General features: G+C 40.0%; 1 protein-coding gene across 1 annotated transcript in view; it reads right to left on the reverse strand.

Annotated features, from left to right (window-relative positions):
• Positions 1 to 223: 223 nt before the first annotated feature.
• LOC133448282 (interleukin-17 receptor D-like) overlaps positions 224 to 19,655 on the reverse strand; it is a 48,577-nt gene continuing 29,145 nt past the window's right edge. The window contains exons 7-16 of the mRNA XM_061726664.1: positions 19,496 to 19,647; positions 14,498 to 14,563; positions 14,312 to 14,366; positions 11,172 to 11,282; positions 10,014 to 10,198; positions 9,807 to 9,922; positions 8,500 to 8,757; positions 6,641 to 7,204; positions 4,309 to 4,586; positions 224 to 1,914 (exon numbers count right to left, since the gene is read on the reverse strand). Coding sequence (XP_061582648.1) covers positions 1,796 to 1,914; positions 4,309 to 4,586; positions 6,641 to 7,204; positions 8,500 to 8,757; positions 9,807 to 9,922; positions 10,014 to 10,198; positions 11,172 to 11,282; positions 14,312 to 14,366; positions 14,498 to 14,563; positions 19,496 to 19,647 — 1,904 coding nt within the window. The 3' untranslated portion in view covers positions 224 to 1,795. The remainder of the gene's footprint in view (positions 1,915 to 4,308; positions 4,587 to 6,640; positions 7,205 to 8,499; positions 8,758 to 9,806; positions 9,923 to 10,013; positions 10,199 to 11,171; positions 11,283 to 14,311; positions 14,367 to 14,497; positions 14,564 to 19,495; positions 19,648 to 19,655) is intronic.

A 19,655-nucleotide genomic window follows, 5' to 3' on the forward strand; every position in this document is an offset into this window, starting at 1 on the left:
CAAAACCTGTTTGTCACCCCGAGGCGAGCCAGGGAGGATTAGCAGCGGCTTCAACGGCCTGGCTGCAACATTACATGACAACATTTTACTAAACTTGTTTAGCGACAATAAAGACATCTATTCCAAGCCATGAATGTGTCAATCCTTCTGATAAATGACCCTTAATTGAAAATGATAAACAATTATTACACGTAAAAAGTGACAGAGAGAAAATCTTTGGGATGGATTTATTTGCTTCCTAAACTGAAGTACTATAAAACAGTACAATCCTTAGAAAAAAACAACAAAAAATATCTAAAATGACAATCCAACTATACAAAACTGAAACAATCCAGACATTTAAAGGCCAGAAATACAAATATTTACAGGTAGGAAACGTTAAATCTTCCCTTGGAACAAACAAAACTGCTCAACCTTCAGCAGAAACTTCAACTTTTAAGTCAGAAAACAGACTTTAAAAAAGGCCATAAACAGTTTTGACACAATTAGAACAAAGTAAGTGTAGTTAATGATCATAAAAGACTAAATAACTGTCAAAGAGTCTTTTGATAATAATGAAATATGGATCCAAAGGATCAGTAACTCGCACTTTATCGCCTGTTTTTACGCCTCATCTGTGTTTGTGTCATATTAGAAAAATAAAAAAAGATTATTGCAAAACATCCAGAAATATGCATCTATTAACATTCAATACTTTAAAAAGCGAAACAAGGAAAGCACAAAACAAACACTGTAGTTGTAACATCAACAGCCAAATTCATCTCAACTTCATCGTCTGAATCTTTAAATTAAAATTCCTACAAAAATAAAACTGAAACCAAATTTCCATTCACAGAAAAGTCACTTTTCAATCACACTATTAGGTTTAGGTAGCTTTTTTTTTTAAATTTACTAACAGTTTTATTTGTGTTTTGTCAGATGTTGAAGAATCTTGTTGCCAAAAAAACGATTCTTTAAATAAAGTCAAATATTAAAAGGTGTGATGGGAGAACGCTCACGTCAATATGGTTCAAACTACAAATGTTTTCCCTTTTTATGCAGTAAAATAACAGTTAAAGGAAAAAAAGAGCAGTCAGACGGTTCAAATTATTTGTTTTACTCCTAAAAGTTGATGATAATACCAATAATATTGCCATGTAAAGGTCGATATATTCAGAAACCTCAGGCTGCTTTGATCCTATTGGTTGCTAAAGCCGGGCAGCGTCTAGATATAGAAATATATATATATTTATATAAATATTTGTGATTCTCTGTTCTGCATCTCTGCATCAAAAGTGCCTGAATGGACGTCACGTCTGGGAGCCGAACGTCGCCTCTCACGTGAGCCGGTCTTTGGTTTCAGCTGGTCCGGTCCTTCAAAAGTTCCTCCGTGGAGGAGACGGAAGCACCTTCATCGCTGGGAGGAAAAACTGTTTCTGGTTGCCACGGTTACCACCGTCACGGCAGGGGCGTATCGCTCCGCGGCTCAGTGGTTGCCACAGCAACAAGGCTGGTTATCGTACATAAACCGAGGGGGGGGGGGGACTAGGGTCCCCCAAAAAAATCCAGTGGTTACTATCGTTACCGGGAATATTGGTTACCATGGTTACAAAGCAATCAAGTGGTTTGAGCACAGGTTACACAGCCATCAATTTTCCTTAGTCACAGTCCCTTTAAAAATGTAGTTAGTGGTTACCATAGTTACCAGAGGACCACAGAATTTCCCCTCACCCTGGTTTGGTTGCCGTGACAACCGCAGGTTTTTAAAAGGAGCAGCGTGCTCCGCTGGCGAGGCGGGTCACGGCGCTCTCGTCCCTCACAAGGACGCGGCGCGGGCGAGTGTGTCGCTCTGCTCCAGGTGGTGGTGCAGCTCGGCTTTGCAGACCGTGACGGCGCTGCAGCGGAGAGACGTGACGGCCGGCACCTCCTCGTCACCTGAAACACGCAGTCAGACACTCATCACCCAGGTAAACTCATCACCCAGGTAACGTGGGTGGATCTTAAAGGGGACCTATTATGGCATCTAATACCTATTTTAAACAGGCCTTGAATGTCTTAAAAACAAGATTTTGATTGTTTTTTCTAAATAAATTAGAAATTCAGCCTCTAAAAACCATGTCTTTATCTTCCCATTCTCTAACCTCATTATCTATGCAGGATTCTGAGTGGGCGGGGCTATGATAATGAGGCACTGTGCTGATTGACTGCCTGAATGACACGATACACCGCTATGAAAAAATGGCGGAAGCTCCTGCCGGCGGAGTTACCGTGTCATAACTGCATGCGATGCGAGCGACAAAATCAATTCCATTGCTTTATTTTCTATTGCAGTGTCTCCCAACCTGGGTTCCGGGCCCCCCCCGGGGGGCGCCAAAGATCTCTGGGGGGGCGCAAAACTTTGTCTGCTTTGAGGATATGCAGTTGTAAAAATATTTACACATGTTAAATAAATTTAAAAAATCATAATAACACACCTAAAAAAATACAGTAATCCAAGTCTGTATAAACCCACTTAGAAATATATTTTGGTCATTTTAAAATACTAAGTTATTTATCAGGATAAAAACTTAAAAACGTATTATTATATAATTATTCAACATCTAATCATACTACTACTCCGACAGGTTGTTAAAGGAAAAATGTAAAAAAAAATTTGCTCTCTCTCTCATATTAAGAGAGACATTTTTCAGAAATATTTTTATGTCCTTGCAGTTATTTGTGCATATTTTATACATTGGTGACACAAAAGGAAGGTGAGAAAAACAAAGTCATATGTATACAGGGTAAACCAAAAAGAAATGTATCAAAAAAACATAATTAATGTTCATTTTTTTCAATTAAAGGTTTGTAACGAATAACTTTACTCTTTTGCTGCTAGTACGTACGGGTCGGGGGGCCCGGCTGGTCTTAGACACAAGTGGGGGGGGCTCCAAGGAAAAAAGGTTGGGAACCACTGTTCTATTGGACTGTCCTAACTGGCCACAGCGACGCAGAGCTGCGCAGCATGACGCGGCGCGCCATTTTGAGCTGAACATTTGTCGGACGTCCTGCTTCTATTTTCTTCCTGTAGCTTGCGTTGAAAGCCGGTTGAAAGCGCTGTAGGAAACAGTCACAGATGAGGAACGGCTGATCCAGTTAGTTGAAATGAGAAGTTATCTCTATGATTCCTCCTCATTTCACTACAAAAACCTCAATAAAGTGGCAGCTGCTGGAGGGAGATGGACAAAGAGCGTCCGATGTCACGCAGTGCTACGCGATAGTCGGACGCTCTCATGCAGTTAGGATACGGTGTTTAGTTGTGGGCGTGGTTTGCATTTTGGTCACGTAACGAAGATACGCAGAATCTTATTGGCTCGTAGATCCACATCACACTGGACGGCTCATCCGGGCGGCTGTACAGACACTGCAGAATTTGGTTGCTTTCCTCCTTCTCTGAGTTGACAGGCTGAGGGGAGACCACTTTATATTAGGCCAGGGCAGTATTACGGTAATACCGTATACTGTCGGTGTCTAAAAATAGCAGCGGTATCATTTTCATGCCGTCATGAAAAAATGCAATGGACTTATATAAGAGATAACAATTAAATATCAAATAAAAGTCATTTAATGCCTAAAATTGATTCCAAGTCCAGTAGCACTTATGTATGGTTGAATTTTCAGTTTTACTTAAATAGTTGAATATGTTTTAGCCTACATTTTGACTTTCCATAAAGTTTATGAACGTGATGTCATCACCTGACAGCGCGGAGGGGAGAGAGGAGAGAGAGGGGGAGAAAGATGGCAGGTCGCGAGTGACTTGGTGTCAAAAAAGAAAACGACCTCGAACTAACAAAGTCAATAAAAACAAACAATTCTAAAAAAGCTGGAGGCCAAGTATGAATCTGATTCAGTGCGCAAATTAATGCGAAAGTGCACTTTCCTCGCCCGTCGTTACCGTGGAGGATATGAGACTGATGATAAACGCACTGGCTGAAATCAAGGCTGAATTGTATTTGCACTTTTTTTTATAAGCAGCATTTGTTGTTAATAAAAGTTGTTAATATTAAGCATGTTATGTTGTTATTGTTCAGTAATGGTGTTTGGTATTCAGTTTCTGAACGGTGACGGCTCAAGCCAACAGTTTGGTAATACCACTTGAGGCTTACGTCATCATTTTTTAATTAGTCACGGTAATACCCTATGCCGGGGTAAAATGTGGAGGAAGTTTGATGGCATCAAAATTTGGATACCGCCCAAGCCTACTTTATACATGTTAAAGCAAGGAAAAACCTGTTTTTCATAATAGGTCCCCTTTAAATGTGAGAACAGCAGAGGGGCGGCGAGCCTTACCCAGGCCGGAGGACGACGACTCGCTGTCCGCCAGGGAGGAGGAGTCGGCCTGGTCGTGTGACAGTCCCTCCATGAGAGGGATGGAGACCTCGGAGGAAGGGACGGACGAGTCGTAGATGCCCGAGTCCCGGGGCGGCGGCAGTTCTGGCGCCGAGGGCGCGTCCTCCTCCACCTGGGCAGGTGAGGGGCACGACTCGTCCTGGAGGACGGAGGGAGCCGAGAGGGACGAGGAGGAGCCGGATTCTTCAGGAGAAACTCCAGATGTTCCAGTCGTGGATCTGAAAGAGACGAAGATGTAAAAGATTCAACTTCAGCTTTAATGATTCAGATTGAGACGACTTTATTGATCCCTTTGGGAGGAAACTCACATCTCCATCTCACTCAGCACTGTCATATACAAGAACCAAGAAAGGAGAAAGAAAACACAAAAACCAAGATAGATAGATAGGTAGACAGGTCGATAGGTAGATAGCAGTGGCGATTCCTCTAAGGCTGCAAGGGAAGTTCAGCTTCCTCTAAAATGTCAAAAAAATAAATGGTCAAATATGTACTGTTGTGTTTATATTTCATTGACTATATATGCGCTAGAAGGCGATCACCTTTAGTTCAGAATCAGCATCTTATCACAGGTCACGGACGCGACTTCCTTCTCATTCAGTCCTGCAGCTTCACAGTAACAGCAGAAGCTCAGCGTCTACACCAGGGGTCGGCAACCCGCGGCTCTTTAGCGCCGCCCTAGTGGCTCCTGGAGCTTTTTCAAAAATGTTTGACCTTTTTTTTCCTTTTTTTCTTCTTTTTTCCTTTTTTTCTTCCTTTTTCCTTTCCTTTTTAAATCGCGTTTTTTAATTTCTCCATATTTCGACTTTTTTCTCGGAATTTCAACTTTTTTCTCGGAATTTCAACTTTTTTCTCGGAATTTCAACATTTATCTCGACATTTCAACTTTTTTCTCGAAGTGCATAATGAAAAAAAAAATCTTCCCCCAGTTCTAACTAATATAGAAACATGCAGCATGTGTTGTCTTCATTTTAAGGCTGATACAAGACTTTAAATTTTTTGCGGCTCCAGACATATTTGTTTTTTGTGTTTTTGCTCCAATATGGCTCTTTCAACATTTTGGGTTGCCGACCGCTGATCTATGGGAAGCTAGAGTGGGTTGTTCCACTGCAGCCAAACAGACCGTCATTGGTCCTCTCTGGGAGTTTATGAATCCCTTTCTGATTGAATGCGAAATGAGCGAATCAGTGATCTAGAGATATAAACACTGCCGGAGAAGTTTTGTAGCTTCATTCCGTCATTCCGAGTTGATCTGGAGAGTTTGGAAATCCTCGTAGTGACTTTTGTCTTTGTTAAAACGATAAGTGACACTCAGCAACTTGTTTCTAGCGTTTGGAGACTGTACTGGTGTTATTGACTACGTGTACATGCAGTCAAAATTCAGGTTATTGCTAATATTCCGGTTACTGAAACATTCGGAATATTCCGTTTACATGCGTGAGCAAACAGGGTTATCCCTGTATGCATGGTAATTAATCATTTGGGATATCTGGATTAAACCAGCGACGCACAGAGAACGTCATGACGCAATTCCCGTCATTTCAGCTTCTTCTTCCTGTATCCAAATTCACAACAAATGCTGCTTCACGCAACTTTTCACTCACCTTCTTGTAAATCTCGCTATCTCGGTACTTTCTACCATCTACAAATGCCAAAATGTTCATATCCTTCATTACATTTATGAAGTGATTAGTCTCCTCCTGGTCTTGTGTTTCTCCGTGTTTATAAGAACTTCCTGGACTCAAAAGACCAGGATTCCTTGTGAACAGAGCATGTGCAGAAAACAAATTCATGTTCCATTTGATGGGGATATTCCGTTTGGCGTTTACATGACTGAATATTCGGGTTTTAAAAGGAGTAACCCAGGGCTCATATTCGGGTTTTTAAAAACCTGAATATGAGCAAATTAGGGTTATTCAAAAGGGTTATTGGTGTTTACATGGCCGTTCAAATTCGGGTTATTGCCAATATTCAGGTTTTAAAAGGGTTATTGACTGCATGGAAACGCAGTCACTGACTCTGACTTCTGTTGCTCTACAGTTATTGTCCCCGTAGAGCAGCGGGTGCTGCTGTAGCCGCTCCACCGTTGCAAAGCATTCGCAGCCGGATCGTAGGGTAGAATTCACATACAAATAAACTGACACAATTTATGATGCAAGGTGAAAATGAGCTTCCCCTCCTTAAAAAACCAACAGCCGCCACTGGTAGACAGACAGGTAGACAGGTAGACAGGTAAGACAGATAGATAGGATATAAAAGTATAACTTTTCTCCACCTTAGAGAGGATTCCTGCATCGACACGGAGCAGCATGGGAGGTCTGGACTGGGACACAGATCTGGACTGGGACAGAGATCCGGACTGGGACACAGATCCGGACTGGGACAGGGTCCAGGGCTTGATCCGGGACTGGATCCGGGCCCCAGCAGGACCACGTTCCTCCTGGGCGCCCCATCGGCCCCCTCCGCCGACGGCAGCCTCACCACCACCTCGTTCAGCACCAGGCCGGAGTCGGCGGGGCGCGGCGAGGAGCAGCCGGGCTTGGGGGACGGGCCGGGGGCCGGGACGGCGGGGAGGAGCGGTGCTCTGGACGGGTCTCCCGGGGACGGAGAGGACGGAGAGGAGACGCGGCCGGGGGCCAGCTGCTTCTCAAACCAGTCGGGGTTCTGGCTGACGTACTGGTGCATGTTGCAGATGGAGACGTAGAGCGAGCGGCCTGACTTGCTGCGGAAGTAGTTCCTGCGGGAGACGTTGACGGGGTGCGGGTCGTGATCCGCCAGCCCCGCCTGGCTCAGGTGCAGCCGGCCGTAGAGCTGGGGCAGCTGGTCCATCATCTTGTACCTGGACACGGGGAAAATAAAAGAAACTCAACAAATCTGGGATCACTTATTGATCGTCCCGATCGACCTGCTGCGGTTGAGTTGACAGACCGGGTGAGTTTACAGATACAGGGTTCTAGGGCTGGGGATCGATTCAAATATCAAGAATCGATTCGATTCCGATTCAGAATCGATTATCACGCTTTGATTCAATCCAATTCGATTCGATATTGATTTGGGTTACTGTTAATAAAACTGTTTTTTCAGCTGTTGCATGAATTATATGACTGTAGTTATGCAACATATTACTACTAGTATTATATTTAGATTAAACAGCAAGTATTGCAGCTAATGATGCTGTAAGGACCAATCAGCTCCCAGAATGCTGATAGAACTGCTTTCAGAAACATCTTGTGGGTCAGAATTACCAAACAGATCCAGGGAGGAAACAGAGACAGATGAAATCGCTTTTGTTTTTTCCCCATTTATGAGAATTTGGTTTTTAACATTTATGCAAATGTAACCCCAAGACAGTATATAAAGCAAAGAAATATAGACAATTTATGCAATTATAACTGAAAACTTTAATGTTTTCATACCTTTAAACATATTTAAAGGCAAAAACATGGCACCAGTTATTCTCATGTCCAACAAAATATTCCTTTTTTGGGCATAAACAAAAAATTACCAGAAGTTGTAATGTAATGATGACAAAAAAACTTTTTTTTTTTTTTTTTTTTTAAATCGATCTTTAGACATATGAATCGATTTTTAGGAATGAATATGAGAATCGATTTAAAATTGGAGAAACGATCTTTTCAACACAGGCCTACAGGGTTGGCAGACTCAGGTGAGGCACCTGGGAGGGCAGATGGGTTTTTACCAGGGAAAGAGAGGCGGCAGAGAGCCATTGTTCTTTGTTTGATTGTTTGCCAATGGAATAAACCTCAAGAAAATGTATTTTTTGCCTGGACAATGGACTCCGTTTACCCTGCATAAATTCACTCCCTAGGTGTCTCAGTGGCCGTTTGACTTGAATCAGTTTATTATAGTTTGATACTTTTGAGTTTTTTAATAATTCACTCAAGGTAATTGATTCAAGGTAAAATTGCCTGGATACTTACCTGCTGGACTCTACTGCCCTTACTTTTAAACAACTTGTGCTTTTTATTATTTTACCTGTTTTCTTATCATTTTATTTGTTATTTACTGTTTAATTGTGTCTTGCTGCTTTTAATGTTGATGAAAAGTACCTTGAATTACCTTGTGTTGAATTGTGCTCTACAGATAAACGTGCCTTGCCATGGATACACCTACCTGGGCGCCAGGCTGAGCATGGTGGGGATGTCGTTTTCCGTGGAATAGTCGAAGTACACCGCCATGTGGCGGCTCAGCTCCTGGTCTCCGCCCTCCTCGCTCTGCTTGGCCAGACGCAGCTTCTCCGCGATCATGGCCACGGCCACGACGAACAGGTCGCCGCTCGACACGCTGGTGGGGGAGCTGCTGCTGCTGCCGCCGTTGCCACGGCGACTGATCGGCGTCTTCCCCCTGCGACTCTTCCTCTCCACGTAGTATCTGCAGGACGGACAAAGATTAGATTAGAGACAAAACCAAAATGAAATCAAAAGTAATTGAGTCATAAACGAAGAAGCACGAGCTCCTCCGAGCCTTTTCTTCCAGTGATGAATAACGTGCTCGATGTTTGTGATGTTCAAACTCACATTTCAATTAGGATCTTAGAACTGATAACTATTGATGATTAATGTACTGTCCCCATCTCTTTGTGACATCAGAGTGTTGAATTCTGATTTAATTCGGATCCATAAAATCTTCAAAGATTTTGAAGAAGGAAAATCATTTTTTATATCTTTTATTTCAAACTCGAAGCAAAATAAATAAATAAAACAGCAGAATAATAAATCAATAACATAAACAATAATAATCACTAAATAATAAATGTACCATCGTAACTAAAGTAGAAGAGAATTAATAAATATAATAGCAAATGTGTCGTGCTCGAAAAAGAAGTAGGAAGTAAAAAACTCATGAACTCAATACTATTTTTTCCAGTTGGACCCTCATTATTAAATATGAAAGAAAAGAAAAAAATTGCCATAGTTAAAGGTTGCACAAATTAATAGTAAGAATTTATTTCCCGTGAGTCCCTGTATTTATCTATACGTAAAAGCAACATTATTTATGATTTGGATTTATATACGCCCGTGTACAATCTTAATCATTTAAGATGGATAAAAGACAGATTGATAGAAAGTACGAGCACAAAACTGGAAAACCAAAGAGGGATCAAGAAGAAGAAAGACAGCAAAGACCTGCGGTGGAATGATAGATAGAAAAAAAGGAAACAGAAGACAAACATGACGATTCAGGGACAAAAGGAAAAAGAAATCGCCAAATAACCAAAGAATGAGCAGGAGATGATTTCCAAACAAGGGATTGGACAATTTAAATAATCAATCAAGCATAAAATCCAAACAAATAAACATTAAAAAGAACATAAAGCTTCTATCACATGCAATAACTGCGGGGCTTGTGCGCTTTGTTAAATAACGGAGTTTCAGCACCATCTAGTGGCCGCTGGCGGAACTGCAGCTCAGTAAAAGTACCGTAGGCCTTTGGAGCAGACGGTGATGATGAGATTAGCTTCATCCAGCTGTCGGCTGAGCCACGACATCTGTCCTTCTTTGCACATCTCCAGGTGCTCCCACAAGTCCAACACAACCTGAGCACAGAAATGCAATATTTTTCAAAATCTTTCCTCTGTTCCTAATTCTATGTAAAGTTTTTTATACGGGATCACATCACCGTCTCACCTCACAGCCGCAGAAGTCCTGCAGGAAGTAGGCGAAGCTCTGGATGACGCCGGTGTGTTTGGGACAATCTCTGTTGGAGTAGCAGATGAAGACTTTGGGCCGGGGCCACGGCCGATCGCTGTTCAGGGCGGCGCTCTGATTGGACGACTCGCTGCTCTCCTCATCCAGTTGGCTGTAGATGTTTTCTAAAATCAGGATAAGATGGATATCTTTTAACATTTTATCATCAACTTAAAACTAACAGCGACAAAAATGAACATTGTACCCTCAACACGAGAACATAGTCGTAACCTTAATCCATCCAGTAGTTTCTTTAAACACTTCTAAATTAATATGTCACATAGATGTGTGAGTTTTAAGCCAGTGTGCAAGATTTGTTTAGATTTATTTCAGACCTAAAAAATGTAAAAATATACAGGACTGTCTCAGAAAATTTTAATATTGTGATAAAGTCCTTTATTTTCTGTAATGCAATTAAAAAAACTAAATTCTCATACATTCTGGATTCATTACAAATCAACTGAAATATTGCAAGCCTTTTATTATTTTAATATTGCTGATTATGGCTTACAGTTTAAGATTAAGATTCCCAGAATATTCTAATTTTTTGAGATAGGATATTTGAGTTTTCTTAAGCTGTAAGCCATGATCAGCAATATTAAAATAATAAAAGGCTTGCAATATTTCAGTTGATTTGTAATGAATCCAGAATGTATGACATTTTAGTTTTTGTAATTGCATTACAGAAAATCACAGTATTATAATTTTCTGAGACAGTCCTGTATATATTTTTAATAAGAAAACTAAACTGTCAGCTAACCTAAATATCACTGGTCAGCTTAAATGTTAAAAAGGTTAAAAACCTGGAAAGCTTCAGAAATTTCACCAAGCATTTCTAAAAAAGTATTTTCAAGAATTCTTTACAAGAGAGTTTGTGAGTGAAAAGCCGATATTAAAAAAAAGGTAAAATAAAATTTTTACGTATTTGGAAAAAACAAAACAAACAGGCTCCTCTCCTTCCAGCACAAGTGGGTTTAAGTTTCAGCAATAAACCATCAACTTCCTGGAAGACGGACGAATTAATCCTCATGAGTTAAAACACTTTTTGACACCTGAAAAGGTTAAATTGTCTGGATTTTATTCTCTGGATGGGCTCACCTTGCTGCTTCTTGCGACACATGACGGTGAAGAGGGTGGCGAAAGCAGACATGATGACCAGAGGAACCGTGATGGCCATGGCTCGGATTGGCCCCGCCCAGGGGGAGTGGACTGGTGGGCAAAACAAACACACCCTGCATGAGACAACTCTCCACGACTGCAGGTATAAACGTCATATTCAAAAACTAAAGAGAAGTACATATAACAGCACACTTTTCATTAATCTGACAACTGGATCATATCTGAACGACCTTGTGGTCCTTTTCTTGTTATGACCCAACGATCTGGCAGATTTGAAATAATTATTAAAAATGAATGGCAAAAAGACCTTGTTATATCTACTTTGACATGTTTCAATTACACATGTACAGAGGTGGGTAGTAACGAGTCACATTTACTCCGTTACATTTACTTGAGTGAATTTTGGGAAATTTTGTACTTTTAGGAGTAGTTTTGAATCACTATACTTTTTACTTTGACTTGAATAGATTTGTGAAGAAGAAACTGTTACTCTTACTCCGCTACATTAGGCTACATTGAGCTCGTTAATTTTCTTTTATCAATCTCATGACATCACTGAGTGATTCTTTGGGAAAAATGTTTGTTTTTGCATGTTTTGCCACATTTACACAGACTCAAACACACACAGAGTTTCTATGAGTTCATGGGCTTGTTCTAGTTCTGCCTGGTTAAAAAAGAAAAGTACAAAGGCTTGAAATTTTGTGCTACTTCTGCTTAATTTATTTTTTTATTCTGTTATTTTATTATTTATTAAAGTACTTGAATTTACTTAGCTTATTTTAATTTAAGCTATTTTTTTATTAATTTTAATTTATTTTATTTTATTGATTTAATTTGCCTGAAGATGATAATTTTGTACTTTTGTCTATTAGAATGGTTGTGTTAAAAAAATAAATCAGACGTTACTCAACAGTTACTCAGTACTTGAGTAGTTTTTTCACCAAGTACTTTTTTACTTTTACTCAAGTAATTATTTGGATGACTACCCGGTAGTTTTTACTTTTACTTGAGTCATATTATTCTGAAGTAACAGTACTTTTACTTGAGTACAATTTTTGGCTACTCTACCCACCTCTGCACCTGTAATCTTCCTCAGAAGATGTCATGTTGTGACAGGTACTTGTTTGCTGTTTTATGGAAAATGTCAAGCTCATGTCAACGTAAAGAAAACCTCTTTAACCTCTCTGAAAAAACAACCATTAACAAAAGAAACGGTTTGAAAGATATGGATGTAAAAGTTTAAAGTAAAAGCTGATTTTTCAAGTCTACTTCTGTTTCTGTGCTGCCACCTACTGGTAACATATTTTTTTAAATTAAGCACATGGTTGAGTTTCTCCAGTTTTTATTTTGTTGCACGGAGCGGAGGTCCAACTAGGAGCGGTTCAAAGACGAGTGTGAAGCTAAAGAGAACCAGCATCTCAGAATCTGAGCCGGAGACGGCTGGAAAACCCTCTCTGGGTTGAGTCTTGGGTTGAGGGAGGACCGGGACGGATCAGTGCGGATCAGTGACGCAGAGCGAGATCTGAGCCAAGAGGCGAAACTCTGAGACTGGAGGAATGAGATCACGGACACAAGCGGGTGGGATGAGGTTCTTCTGCCAGGTCGGTTGGACTCTCCCTCCGAGGTGCTGGGAGAGGTTGAGTCATCTGGGAGGGACTCGGACTTTAGCCGCTGCTCCTCCATAACCAGAGGAGCCAACTGGAGATCCCGGGACCCAGCAGGCCCGGGAACGCCACCTACTATTCAGTAAGTTTCCTTTCAGCTTCTTCTGTCAACTTCCACTATGTTTAAAGGGGGCCCATTATGAAAAACGCGTTTTTTCTTGCTTTAACATATATAAAGTGGTCTCCCCTCAGCCTGCCAACTCAGAGAAGGAGGAAAGCAACCAAATTCTGCAGTGTCTGTACAGCCGCCCGGATGAGCCGTCCAGTCTGATGTGGATCTACGAGCCGTTCAGATTCTGCTCCCTTTCGTTACGTAACCAAAATGCAAATCACGCCCACAACTAAACACTGTGTCCTAACTGCATGAGAGCGTCCGACTACCGCGTTGCACTGCGTGACATCGGACGCTCTCTGTCCATCTCCCTCCAGCAGCTGCCACTTTATTGAGGTTTTTGTAGTGAAATGAGGAGGAATCATAGAGAAAACTTCTCATTTCAACTAACTGGATCAGCCGTTCCTCATCCATGACCGTTTCCTACAGCGCTTTCAACCGGCTTTCAACGCGAGCGGCAGGAAGAAAATAGAAGCAGGTTGTCCGACAAATGTTCAGCTCAAAACGGCGCGCTGCGTCCAGTTAGGACAGTCCAATAGAAAATAAAGCAATGGAATTAATTTTGTCGCCGACGCTCGCTCACATCGCATGCAGTTATGACACGGTTTAATAGTGTACGCAGCCGCTGCTCTTCTGCCCAGAGCGATGCTTTGTGCCCCCCCCTGCTACACGTCATTCAGGCAGCCAATCAGCACAGAGCCTCATTATCATGGCCCCGCCCACTCAGAATCCTGCATAGAGAATGAGGTTAGAGAATGAGAAGATAAAGACATGACTTAGAGACTGAAACTCTAATTTATTTAGCAAAAACAATCAAAAGCTTGTTTTTAAGACATTCAAGGCCTGTTTAAAATAGGTATTAGATGCCATAATAGGTCCCCTTTAAGGGATCGTGTGGAAACAAACGCAGACATCAGCTGCAGCATGAAGCTGTTAGACAGATTATTGTGGATCAGTTCAGTTCAACTTTATTCAACCTGAAGGTAAATAGTCCTCTGGCACAGCAGACGGATAAAACCGATTTAAAAAAAGCGCCATAAAAAAGGGTCAACAGTGTTTTGTCGCTATGAAAAGATGACAAAAAAGACGTTGGTCCCCTTTTTATAAACAGCCTCACAATTCGCCTCAAATGTCTGTTTACTGTCAATAACTAAGATATTTGTACGTATCAACACCTTCCACTATCCCACCTTTTATAGTGGTCAGTTCTTGAGCTTCTAAAATCAATCAGAATGTCTTTGGTTTTAGAGATGTTCATATACGCAAGTGTGTGTGTGTGTGTGTGTGTGTGTGTGTGTGTGTGTGTGTGTGTGTGTGTGTGTGTGTGTGTGTGTGTGTCTCACCCTGGCTGACGTGGTACTGCGTTTGCCTCCTGGTTGTGTTGCTGTCGTCTCTCAGCTGAAACCAAACAGAGCAGACAGAACAAAGATGTCTCAGCAGCATAAATGTACGGTAACATCGTTGTGCGTTCTCCTCTTTAAGTCGTCCTTCTCGACATTTTATTCTTCATTAAAGCTGCGTTCATGTACCTCGATGATGTAGGTCCCCGGTGTGACACTCTGGAGGACGCACGTCGTCCTGGCCTGGTTCCCGTCCTGCAAAACATTTATGAACACATGAGACCAATGGCTGCACCACATGCTGAAGGTTTTAAAGCTCAACATCTCTGTCCACCATCGAACCTGGAACTCAGATGATAGTTAGGATGACCCAGCTTTCCACCAGCACTTAAATGCAGCATGTATGGACAAATCTGTGAGGCTTCTTGGAGGAAAAGAGTCTCAAATCTAGTGATGTTCGATTTCACTGATTTCCTTTCCGATCCTATATTGAGTAAAATTCAGGCTGATACCGATTCGATACTGATACATTGTGGAAATATACCTAATGTGCCTGATAATTCTAAAAAAATTGGTGTATTTTAAATATCTTGAGAATAAAAGACATCAGAGTAACTTATTCAACTATTTATTTTAAAGTCAGAAGCATACTGAGGAAGCGGCATCATTCACAATACAGCCAAGCTTTAAAACAACAGAAAAACCAGTGTTTGAAAGGTGTTTCCATTACTAAAAAAAGGTCCTAAGTAAAATAATAAAACTATTAAAATAAATTAGAATAAGAACTACTATAAAAATGAAAAAAGTAGTTCCTACCAGCAGCGTGTCATTCAGACAAAATCTGAATAGTTCAATTACTTTCCACCCTATTCCTGTTAATGATATCATCACCACAAACGACTGAAGTATCAAAAGTATTGATTATTTTAATTTGAGAATCGATTTTAGAGCATACAGATCTGGTATCGGAAGTATCGATATTTCAGTATCTCAATACCAGATTTGTGCACGCATATTTAATGATGAGGCTTTTTGAATTAGTAATTATTGTTTTGTCCGTAACTTCGAGCAAGTTACTCACGCACAAATCTAACAATACGCACACACAAATGTTCCGGGTGGATTTTCTCTCCATGCACAACACTCGAACCTCCCGGCGCGGATGCACAGGTGTGCAGAGGCCCGACTGCTGTCTTTCATTTTCTTTCACCCGCTTCTTTGAAATTGGTACATAAACCAGAGCAGCGCCGCGAATGCCTTTGAGAAAAACCCAAGTCAAGGTGTGCAGCCGTATCCAGGTTTGTTTTTCGTGTGACTCATGGCGTCGGGGTGACAAAGACTTGAAAAGAGAGTCGTTGGGAGACGTGCAGGAAGAAGCAGACAGGACTAACAAAAGGCTTTTTACCCCGTCGTCCTGTGTGGACATGAACAGGCAGAAACACCTGATGTGGTTAGATATCGAGGCCAGATTACGGCTTCTCTCAGAGGGAGAAATCAAAGGCTGTAAAGTCACTCCCAGTGGCCCCGGCAGGAGGAGGAGGAGGAGGAGGTGAGGAAGGTCGGCTCGCACTGGATCAGCGGTTCTCAACCTTTTTGAGGTCCTGGACCCCTGAAAATTTCTGATTGTTTTTTTTGTTTTGTTTTTTTAACATTACTGCAATTTCAACTTTGCAAGTTAATGAGCCATTAATTCCAAGAGCTTCATACAAATATTTCACAATAAAAGCATTTTAAAGAAATCAATGGTGTATGCCCACTGAAACTAGGAGGCTCATAATTTGAAAAGGATGCAGATCCTGTTACATTTGTATCAACAGTGTCGTGCAGGAATTTCAACAAGGCAAACAGGTTCAAGATTTCTTTTTAAAATACAACAAATTACAGGACTGTCTCAGAAAAATTTGAATATTGTGATTTTCTGTAATGCAATTACGAAAAAAAAATGTCATACATTCTGGATTCATGACAAATCAACTGAAATATTGCAAGCCTTTTATTATTTTAATATTGCTGATCATGGCTTACAGCTTAAGAAAAACTAAAATATCCTATTTAAAAAAATTTGAGTATTCTGGGAATCTTAATCTTAAACTGTAACCCATAATCAGCAATATTAACATAATAAAAGGCTTGCAATATTTCAGTTGATTTGTAATGAATCCAGAATGTATGACATTTTCTTTTTTTTTTTTTTTTTTTTTTTAAATTGCATTACAGAAAATAAAGAATTTTATCACAATATTCTAATTTTCTGAGACAGTCCTGTACACTTGTAAAGAGAAAAAGAAGGTCATGTGACCCTCTTTAGTTAAGGTGGCTAAAGGTCTCAGTCCAATTTATGTAAAATAATAATCTATTTCTACAAATGTCAGAGGATCTTTAAAAAACTAGACTGCATACTGCATTAGAGGGTTGGAGGCAGGAAACTGGTTGAATTTTGAATAATTCCTACATCCATGTAAAGAAAAACTAACAATTGACCAAACTAACAGTATTAATGATGAGGAGAAGGGGAAAGGGAGACTCGTCCGGACACAGGAGATGATGCGTTTCACAGATCTGCTGTGAGCTGATTCACGTGTTTGTACTTTGCGGGCGATCTCGGATCCCGTCGGGAGGGATTTCCTAGTAAATGTCTTCTGGGAAATCTTGAAAAACGATTTAGAGAAGATAAAAAGAATAAGGAAAGCTGCTCTGAAAGCTGAAAGGTGACACGAGAATAGAAACCCTGATTCTGCATGAACTAGTTTATGAAAACAGGGAAAGGCCACTTAATGACAAAGACGTCTCAAACCTGAAAATGTTGTTACAAATTACATTTAAAAGAAAAGGAGAAAGTGAAAAACATTCATCATTAGGATTATCAATCCTCTTGTTTCCGAGGCCTTTCTCATCTGGTAAGAATTACATTTTTTGATCAATATTCATGACTACAAGTGTCTTGAATCAGACTTTTGTGTAAACGTCAGGAGAGTATTTTAACATCCGACCCAAAAATCTGAATTTCCGTTGGGAGCCGGATCCACTTGTAGCTGTTCTCGGGGAAACTACCCCTTTGTCTTTTGCCAACAAATATCAGAAAACGGCTATTCTGTTTGGAACTGTGATTGCAAAAAAGCTTGGAGGGCAGACACTGCACCCACATATGATTTGTGGCTGAGATAAATGGCAGGTATGTTTCACCTGGAGAGATGGAGACTTTGTAACGAAGACAGGGAAGACATGTTTAAGAAAATGTGGGACCCTGTACTGCAATGGTTTCAAAGACAAGACTAATGTATCAATGGGAAACTCCTTGCTATGTTTACTACTCATTTTACTTTTTACAATTTTCTTTAATTATAATTAGTTTACTGTAGTGAGTGTGACCATTACTATTTTCTTACAAGATGTGCTGAATCTGTTCAAGTTTTGTTTGTTTTGAGGGTGGAGGGAGGGTTTTTCTTTTATTTATTTATTTTTCTAAAAGGACAAAAACATACACAAAAAGTAAATAAATAAACTGGAAAGGAAAAAAATATAATAAGTGAGTGAATAAAAATATGGAAAATAACACCAGTAAATAACAATAGGGGCATCAAAACACAAACACAAATACCTACAGATACCTAAAGTAAATGACAGCAATAAAACAGCATTCAGCGGACAATGAAGTTCTATAAACCAGAGAATAATGGGAACCAAAATTCTTGAAAAAGATGGCCCCGATTATATTTTTCAAAGGTTAGTTTTTCTAAGGGTAGAAATGCTGTGAGTTGATCTACAAAAGTCTTACAAGATGGAGGGGAATCATTCTTCGAAAAATAAAAGTACACATTTCTTTGCAAAGTAAGTGATCAAAATTAATATCCTGCATCTTTGTTATCTAGTTGTAAATTATATGTCATTTAATAAATATAAACTACTGCTTAAATCCAATCTTTTGTCCAGGGTTAATTGTGTAAGGGAATGAATTGAATTCCAATAACTTTGTAAACGGTCGCATTCCCAGAACATATGCATGAATGTCCCCTCTATCTTTTTACATCTAGGACACTTTGACGAAATATCCTTTGATATTTTATGCATTTTTATTGGAGTTAAGTAGAATTTCTGGACTAATTTAAAGTTAGCTTCCTTAATTTTATTACTTGTAAATGGAAAATGTACTCTTTCACAGATATTTAACCAGGCATCCTTCTCCCAAATCTTTTTTAACAACTGAAAAAAAGATCGACCTTCTCCTGATAGGATGTTGTAGACTTCACTGATCTTTCCTTTTATTGCGTCTGAAAATAACAAAGTTTCTTCAATTTCAGATAACCTAAGCCGTAATTTCTTTTGAATAAGTGAATAAGTAATGTTACGAATTTGTAAATATTTAAAAAAAAAAGTGTCTATTAGGATTATTATATTCTGATCTTAGGTCAATAAATGATTTTACTTGCATGTTCAAATTTAACATACCTTTGAATTGTGTTACACCGGAGCTCATCCACTGACCTATATTAACCATTGTGATTTGAGTATTGAAGTCTGGATTTTGAAAAATCGAAGAATAAATAGATGTACAGGGATAAACATATATTAAAAAAAATAATCTGAATTTCCAACACTTTGTGCGTTTCTGAGTAGGCCTGTGTTGAAAAAAATCGATTTTCCGATTCTAAATTGATTCTCATATTAATTCCTAAAAATCGATTCTTATGTCTAAAGATCGATTTCTTTTTCATTTTTTTTCCTCTTCATCATTTTCGCCAGGTGAACTTTAATCCCAGTAGTCGGACACACAGTTTGTCATGACACTTCTGAAAAATGCCAGGTGCTTCATGGCAATATGAGTGCGTGGTGACAGAATAAATTAGATAAGCTAAAATGATTTGTTTACTGCATGAACTGTTGCAATTTCTTTCTTTTTTGCACTTTAAATGGATATTGAAAGGCCTGTTTGAGTTATTTATTTCACAATAATTATTGTGAAATTATTATTTCACTAGTTATTTTACAGTCATATAATTCAGGCAACAGCTCAAAAAACATTTTAAATAACACTAAGCCAAATCAATATCGAATCGGATTGAATCATGATAATCGATTCTGAATATTAAGAATCGGAATCGAATCGATTCTTGACATTTGAATGGATACCCAGCCCTATTTCTGAGCCCGAGGGATGGATTGAGAGATACAGAGAGGGCGAGGCCTCACCTGTTTGCAGCGCTGCAGCCTGAAGGGGCCGTCCTGACGGAGCTTGTAGTACAGGTAGTAGAAGGTGAAGCCGAAGGAGCCGGGAGCCTGATCGAACGCCACGTGAAGGTTCGACCCGAGCTGAGACACGTTCAGGGTCTTCGGTTTCCAGACTGCAGAC

The sequence above is a fragment of the Cololabis saira genome, chromosome 8, assembly GCF_033807715.1.
Source record: "Cololabis saira isolate AMF1-May2022 chromosome 8, fColSai1.1, whole genome shotgun sequence".
NCBI lineage: Eukaryota > Metazoa > Chordata > Actinopteri > Beloniformes > Belonidae > Cololabis > Cololabis saira.